The 8,831-nt window shown below is 42.9% G+C and overlaps 1 protein-coding gene across 1 annotated transcript in view; it reads right to left on the bottom strand.

Moving 5' to 3' along the window:
* Positions 1–935: 935 nt before the first annotated feature.
* The window catches only part of GSTUM_00007263001 (uncharacterized protein), a gene marked incomplete at both ends in the record, with an annotated part of 20,610 nt that continues 12,714 nt past the window's right edge, over positions 936–8,831 (bottom strand). The window contains 2 exons of the mRNA XM_002839295.1: positions 936–972; positions 1,036–1,088. Coding sequence (XP_002839341.1) covers positions 936–972; positions 1,036–1,088 — 90 coding nt within the window. The remainder of the gene's footprint in view (positions 973–1,035; positions 1,089–8,831) is intronic.

Genomic DNA, 8,831 nt, shown 5'->3' with positions numbered 1-8,831 from the left:
GTTTTCTATCGTACCATATATTTCCTTCTTCCCATTGGTATAACCCCAGGGCAATCCCCTTCATCTCCTTCTTTTCTTGCTTTAGTGCTTCTCCTCTTGCCTGAATTGTCTTGTCCTCTTTATTTCCTTTCTTGATCTCTTGCTCCTCCTCGGAGGTGCATTTAATCGCTTCCATTTCCTGGAAATCGGTATTTGGTAGAAGTATTCGTGTTTTTTGTCTGATTCTTTCATCCTCTTTTGTTTGTGGTTTGTTTCGTACGATTCTTGTGAGAGCATCTGGCTTTCCCCTGTCCTTTCCTGCTGGATATTCAATTTTGAAGTTGTACTTGATGAGGTGTTCTATCTATCTTATTTGGCGATCGTTCACTTCCTTCTTGGTCATAAACGGTACCAGATTCTTGTGATCTGTGAGAACTTAGACAGGGTAGTTATTCTTCAGGACATATCTCCTCCATTTCTTTAACGCCTGAACTATTGCTGATTGTTCTTTGTTGGCAACATCATAGTTACATTCCACTGGAGTCATTGTCTTTGATCGATAAGATACTGGCCTACATTTTCTCTCCTCATATTGTAGTGATAGTATGCCCGAGTATACATACTTTGAGGCATCTGATTTGATCATTGTCTTTCGGTTTGGGTCGAAGTGTACCAGTATTGGTGCTGATGTTAAATGGGTCCTGATATCATTGTATGCTTTTTGCTCTGTTTCTCCCCATACCCATTTCTTGTCCTTCTTGGTTAGGTTATAGAGGAGTTTTGAAAGCCTGCTAAAACCCTCTATGAACCTTGGATAAAAGTTGCAGAATCCCAAGAAGTATTGAATGTCTGTTTTATTGTTTGGTTTAGCCCACTCCCATATCACTACTGTATTGGCTGGGTCAACCTTGACCCCATCATGATTGATGATGAAACTGAGGTATTCGGTTTCTTCCTTATGGAATTCGCATTTCGTTGGCTTGATCATGATTCCTGATCATTGTATTGCCTTCATGATGTTGCCGATATCCTTCTGGTGTTACTGCAAGTTTTCACAGTATATAAGTAGGTCGTTTAGGTATATGATGCAATATATATCGAGATACTTGCTAAGTACCTTGTTGATCTAAGTTTGGAATGAAGCTAGTGTATTAGTCAGCCCGAAAGGCATAACTAAGTATTTAAACATCCCGTATCTTGAGGCGAATGTAGTCTTCCATTTGTCTCCTGTTTTGATTCGTATGATGTGATACACATTCTTTATATCGAGTTTGGTGAAGTATTTCACTGACTGTAATCGGTGTAGTACTTCTCCAAGCAAGGGTACCAGGTATTGATCTTTCTTGGCGACCGAATTGAGGGCTCTGTAGTGGACGTAGCATCTCCTCTTTCTGACCTTTTTTCTGACAAATAGTATTGGAGATCCTCCCACTGCGAAACAATCTCGGATCCCTCCCCTCTTTAAGTTTTATGCGATATATTTTCTGGGTTCTTCGAGTTCCACCTCTCCTAGTGGATATAACTTCTTGTAAGAGATTTCCTTTGTTTTTCCCGTCTTCTCATCTTTTTCCAGTTATATTTCATGGTCGATTCCAGGTCTTCTGAGTGGTAGCCCCATGGCTTCCTCTTCTGGAAACAGATTCAGGCACTGATGGTATTCTTTTGGAATCAGTTCGTTCCACCTCTTTTTGCTTTGATATTTCTTGTCTTGGATTGCTAGTTTAGTACTGATGTTGATTCATGCTAGGTTTACTCTTTCGTCTTTGTATATCCATTTGAGAACTCCTCTGGTATCTCCTCTGTGATAGTATTTTCCAAAAGCTTGTACTGTGATCTCTTTGATCTCGATTCTTTTTGTGTCAGGCTGGGTTTGGTTTGTGCTTCCAAACCGCTTGTCTGCTCTAGTAGTTTCTTCTAATTGCTCTACCTCTTGTAGATCTTGGTAATCCATTCTTTCGATAATCAACTGCACGATTGTATCGCCTTTCTGGACCTTATAGTGCTCTGGAGCTAGGTTGGCCAAGACTACCTTAACTTCTCAAGTGTAGTCGGCGTCAATAACTCCTGCCAGGGTCATGAGTCGATGTTTGACTACTAGACTACTTCATGGTGCGATCCGCCCATAATTGTCATCTGGTAATCCGATAGCTATTCTTGTCACTATCATCGCCTGCCTATTGGCAGGTATCTTGGTCCTCCCATTGGCATATAGGTTGTGTCCTGCTGCCCTTTTGGAACACTTGGTAGACACTTTTGCCTCTTGGTCCAGTCTTTGTATCCGGACTCTTTTGTAGTTCTGTATTTCGGCAAACCTTGCATGAAAGGCTTCTTCTTCCAATTCCCGTATTGGTGTTAAGTAGACCACAGACAAACTGTTGACATATTGTGTCGCACATAGTTCGCTTGTAAAGGTCATCTTCTTCTCTTTCGAATCAATTGTTGGGTTATGTCTTTGTAATTATGGCATTCCTAGGACTATCTCATGGTTCTTGAGGTCTGCTACCTGGAAGATCACCATTTCCCTATAGCTGTCAATGTCCATAGGTACTTCCACAGTATGGGTTATAGGACCCATTGCACTTGGTTTTCAATCCGCTAAGTAGACCTGTCTTTCTTTCTTCGCTTTATTGGTGTGGAGGCTGTACTTGTCACAGATTTCCTTGTTAATGAAATATTCTGTGGCCCCCAAGTTGAGCATTGCATATATTGTTATTTCTTGATTTCCTTCATTGTATATGTTGGTCATAATCATCACATGATCTCCATTTCCCACTCCTCGTTGTGTGTGTAGTGCCCTGTAGCAGTTTGCTAACTTGATGGGTTTTCCCGGTCCTCATCTTGGGTCTCCCAGACCACAATTTACTGGGGACCCTGGTGATTTTCCGCCGATAGGTCCTCTGCAATCATCTCGCTGATGTTGCTTTTCTTCTGCAATTGGAATGGATTATTTCCAGCTGCCTTTATCTCCTGGTACCTGTTATCGGGTTGGCTTTGGCATTCTGTTATCCGATATCCTGCTTTTCCGCACCTCAAGCAGAGTTTCCCATTCATCCTTCTAGCATATTCATCTTTTGACAGGTTTAGAGCCGGTACTGTCCTAGATTTGTCGATCTACCTTGGTTTGCCGGGTGGTAACATTCTACTTTCGCTTTGAGCTGCTTGTGGTCTAAAAGTTCCATCTACATTCCTGGGTAATTCAACCACTCTGTGTGCTTTAGTGTTTTCCAAATTGTTTCAGACTATGTTCAGTTTGCTTTCCTTGTCAATCGCCCATCTTGGGAATCGTTCTGTGGTTCTGTAATGTAGGTCAGAAACTTTCCACGCAGCACGTAGTCTCTCGCTCCAGTTTCTGAGCAAGATGATATACAGGGTGGCATTGTTGAATTCTGCCTCGTATTCCAATAGTTGACATTCGTTGCAGTATGGCGAATATGTCTGTTTTCCTTGTTGGAGATCTTCCAACTTCCATCTTGTTGTCTCTTTGGCGTTTGGGTCGCCAAACTGTTCAAAGAGGGTTGTCTTGAACTCCGCATATGTGACTGATTTTCTTTGCTTTCTTCCACCTTGGAAGGGCATAATCTATTATCCCGTAAGCCCTCTCAATAGGGATTCCACAAATGGAATCTTCATTTCGTCGTGGTGTTTTCCATATCTCTTGATGGCAAAGTATCCTTCGAATTATGCTAGGAATATTCTTAGCTTATCTTCGGCTCCTTCGTATGTGTCGGGTTGTTTGGCTTTTGGCTATTGGACATTTTCTTGGCCTGTATTTCTTGTTACTGCGAGAAATATTTGGAACTGATATTCAGTCATTCCAAGTACACTGGTACTGAGTGTTGGAGTGGCCGGGGCTGGTGGCAATGGTACTGCTGATTCTGACATTCTTTCAGGTCGTGAGGTTCCTGTAAGAGAGCTATCGACTGGTGATCCGTTATCTGGAGTAACTGGACTTGCTACGATGGAGGGCTCAGCTGAAACCTAATCTAGGGCATCGCTAAATCCTCCTAGGTTGAGATTCTGATCATCAATGTCAAGGTCTCCTTCCCTATCTGGGTTGAAGGAAGCCATCTTGAATTGTTTAGCATTGTACTAGGTGACACTTTGTAATGTAACAATCCCTCTTTGGACAGTTAGTTCTTGGCAACGGGGAACAATAATTCTCTTCTTCTTCTTCTTCTTAATCTTATGATAGCGCTAGGCCTATGCCTGCCTTACCGATAGTACAAGACCTCTGTCTCCTATTGGGAAAGCCTATCGTAAGCTTTCCCTAACTCTTCGTCGTGAAGAGCTATTTCATTGTGTTGATAATAGTGGCAAGAAAGCTAAAGAGCGTAAAGATGTTTTATATTTGTTAAAGTAATAAGTAGGAAAAATACTTAGAAGTCAATCTAATTTTATTTAAACTCGTAGCGCCAACACTAGCATACGACGAGCCCCAGGGCCGGGCCCCCAGGTTGTCGCATCCCGGATACTACTAACTACAAGATAACTAAACCTCCCGCCCCACACCTCAAACATGCCCGTGCCATACCCTAACACGAATACCAAGTACAAAAACCATCATCGGTAAAGAAAGTCCTCCTCAGCCCAGCCTGCCCGCCAGCCAAGTTACCCGTACAAAATACAAAAGTTCCACTACCGCCACCTAAATGTGACTCCGCAATAACCCCCTCCACAGTAGAAACCCTCATGAATGCCCCTACTCAATGATCGCGGGACATCCCCGCCAACCACCAGGCACCCTCCCCCAATTCCAAACAAAACAAACACCCAAAACCCAAGCGCATAAACCCAACAGGAAAGCCGACTTACAGGGCGAGGGCTGCCTAACTGAGGGGGTACGAACCGTCGTAGAGAATCCTGGGTGCACCACACCGGCAGCGCTGTCCAAAAACCTCGACGGAAGCAGCCAGAACGAGAGAGTCTCCGAGCCGCCCGCACCTGACTGAACACACCCAAGTATTCAACTCATCCTCCAACTCCCAAGCCAGCTCTGCAGGTGATGAACCTACCATGGACCTTGCAGCAGCCGGTTTGCGAGAGCGAATTGGCGAAGTCGATGACCGTTCCGAGTTGGAAACAGGTGGCACAGGTGAGGTCTGATCTTGCTTGATCCGGCGCTTCTTGTTTCTCTTCCTCTTCCTACCCCCGGGTGCAGGTCTAGCAACAGGAGTGGACGGGCCACCGTTATCACCACCCACCACCACAGGAGGGACACCACTAGAGGCGCTTCCCCGACCAGCCACGGGCTCAGCCACTGAGGACTCAGGCGCCTGCCCCCCTAAAGGGGCTGATACCACCGTAGCTAGTGTCACCACACCAGGATCCACCCTACTCACACAAGGAGCAAGCGTCTTCTCCAATCCTGACAAATCAGGAACAGGACTACCCACACCACCATCCAAAACCATAGCTGCAGGGGGGGCAGGGATAACCGTCGGCGAAACAATCTCCTGAAAGAGCTCCTCCGCTTGATCCTGATAACTCTCATGGTCTAGCCCACCCCCGCAACTGAGACTACCGTAGTAACCAAAACGACTTAAGGGATATTCGAAGAGGGGATAACCATAGGAGCTTCAGCCGCCAAAATCGGGACCAAAGGGCGAACAGTATCGCGTTCAGATGCCAGGGGAGCCGACAAGGTAGATATCTGCTTCTCAGTGCGATAAAATCACAGAGAAAGGACGCAGATGTGATGCCGAAGGCGAGTGACTTCAGCCTCCAGGGCGAAGTTCTTCTCAACGGCATGAGATAGAACCACCGATGAACGTAAAGCAGACATGGCAGAAGGGACAGAGGCTCGCTTAGCCATTGCGACCGTGAGGAGGTGATGTAAACGAACAAAAGCAAAGATAGGTAGGAGGAAGAAAGAACTTCCAGCAATCGTAGGGGAGGAATTAACAACGATGCCCTCAAAAGGTGATTGAAGTTAAAGACTTGAAGCCTATCATGAGATAGAAATCAAGGGCTCGGATTGGACTGACACCAAACCTTCATGTTGTGACATGGGGTGAACGAAGGAGGAAAAGTACTTAGAACAAAGCGTGAAGAACCTATCCTCCACGGCCATACTGGCCTCCTTGTATAGTATTCTTCCCACTCATAGTCATATGACCCAAAGTGGTCATATGCGCCAAACCAAATTATAACAAACTAATCATGTGATCAAAGTAGTCACATGTCCACAACCCATGACCTTGTAGTACAGTCAAGTCCAAAAACTCATAAGCCAATCATAACGCAATAAATAAGTCATATGATCCCAATTGGTCAGATGCGCAAAACTCATGACCTCATAATGAGGTCACGTGTGAAACATAAATCATATGCACAAGGCATACACGCAAGGCATACTTGCAAACCATACTTGCAAGGCATACTCACCAGGCGCATGTCCCTTAACTCGTAATTGAGTCATGTACAAAGCATAATAAATCATAACATATTAAGTCATTTGACCCCAATGAGTCATATGTGCGAAACCATAACATACCTATGACTCATAATTACCAGTTATATGAAAAATAATTTCCTTGCCAAGCCACATCTGTGACACTATTAGTCTATTCTCTCCAGAATATTCATACTTTCCAGTATGGAACAAGACATAGCCTTACTGTAAGACTCATTCGTGAGGTCCATCTAAAAGTATTGAGGAAGAGTAGCAGCATCAACATGATGTAGAAAACAATTGGGAGAATGTAGAGAAACTGGTAAAGGATAAGTCACTAATAATAGCAAAGGAGATTCAAGTAACAGTTCTTAAAAACGCTATAATTCATTTGAATTAAATATGTAAAGTAAAGTTGAAAATAATTAGACTAATACTATTATACAGGATACAAACTAGGAGTTGCAGATATATGAAAAGTGCTAAGGCACAAGAAGGGAATTCCTAAAAGCAGTCAAGATATCGAAAGATACTTCTAAGTTTTGCAGTTCATGAACTAGCAATTAAAGTACCCTGACCTTCCACAAAAGACTGCAGCTCTCAATACATCTCCTGGGTGTAGAAAGAGTAGACAGGCAGATGCCAATATCATTCGCCTGAAAATCAGTTGGATTAAGACTCGACCTATTACTTTAAGCCAAAGGAGAACGCAAGCCAAATCCTAAAGTATGCTCAATGATAAAGATACTCTTATTGCAGTACATGAGTACCCTGAAGGGGCTGGTGAGAATAAGTATTCTGAGTAGTTGAAAGTTTCATTTTATTAATTATAAACAACGGAGAGGATCAATAATATATTAGATATTTCTAGATAAGGGCTGGCAAGAGCAGTGACAGCAAATTGGACTACATGAACAAGCCAGCAAGATGTAGAAGTTCATGTAGCCTACATCTACCAGGCTCTAATTAAGAAACATATCAGAGAGAGAATAAACTTAACTGCTTCAGCAGCTGTCACTTGGTTAAAGAAGCTAGGCTTTGAATGGAAGGAGGTGAGAAAAGGTGTCTATATTGATGGACATGTGAAGTCAATGGAAGTATTCTACCAGCAGTAGTACTTTCTTTTACAATGGAAAGAGTTGGAAAAACGAATGCCCAAATGGTCAGCAGATGGTGAATTAGAGACACTCTCATTACCAGCTGGAGAGTGTCTCTTGATTCCTTGTGCTCATAATGAATGCACCTTCCATTCAAATAATAGAGTTCATCACCGCTGGATTCATAAGGATAAACACCTTATTCATAAGAAGTCGTGAGGCCAAGGCCTAATGGTATCTGATTTCATTCTTCCATGCAATCACCTTGAAATGCAGCCTTGGACCTCTTTACTACTAATCCTACAAAGCCAGGATATAGAACCAATACCTAGTTACAAAATAAATCCTCAACAGGTTACCGAATATATCAAAGTTGGTGAAGAATCCTGGTAGAATAGCGATAACCTGATTGACAATGTTTTCAATATTGCTATATCAATATTTGAAGCCAGATTTCTGAATGCTCAGACATTTTTCCTATTTGATCATACCACCTCACATACTACTGATACCTCAGATACCTGGTGAGCATTACATATAAACAAGGATCCCAGTGGGAAACAACCACAGCTCAGAGATGGATGGTACTTTGAGTCCAATGGAGTTACATTGTTGTTAGGTGGAGACAACTTGATAGACTTCAAGGTTGTCTAGGCCAATTGAGATTGGGTTCTGTAGACGGAGATTGTCTAGGAAGATTCAGACTTTACTCATTTCGTTTATGACTACTAGGAGTGAATTAAAATAGGTAAAGTAGGGTAGAATCGTAAAAACAATATTATATTGTTAAGGTCTCTTCTCTATTGCTTCATGATGTCTAAAGCTTGGGAGGCACTTCGATATTTATATTCCATGTCTGAGTATTCGCGGACTACATTTATTTATCATACAACTATGTACTTCTTCAATCATAATTCGTGACGTCGAGTTTTCTTCCAAGGTGCGGACACCTGTAGGCCCTGAAAACCATCACACCCTCTTCGGTAATTACGATATCAATGCAGTTTGTATGTTCGATGACGTGCTCTCCCCAATAGTAATATCCCGATTAGCAGAGTCTTTGGACTTATGGCCTAGTTCTTAAGTCGAACTGAGTTGGCTCCAATTGTCTTCGCCATTGATAAAATGTTTTGTTTTATCCACAGCTATATCTGCAAAGGTGGTCGTCATTACAACCATAGTAGGTCGTCTGACTCTGATCCTTTGTAACTCCATACCCAACCAATAGATTTTCTCTGGATGACTTCCTCTTAACTTGCAGGAAGCTATTCCACCAGATTGGCAATTAATTCCTTGGTTGGCAACCCTTGGTTGCTCTCTGGGTAGTTGGTTTCAGTAACCATTGTATTATTGAGAATCACTTC

This window comes from Tuber melanosporum (assembly GCF_000151645.1).
Source record: "Tuber melanosporum whole genome shotgun sequence assembly, scaffold_34, strain Mel28".
Classification (NCBI taxonomy): domain Eukaryota; kingdom Fungi; phylum Ascomycota; class Pezizomycetes; order Pezizales; family Tuberaceae; genus Tuber; species Tuber melanosporum.
This window is presented reverse-complemented; position numbering and strand designations above follow the sequence as displayed.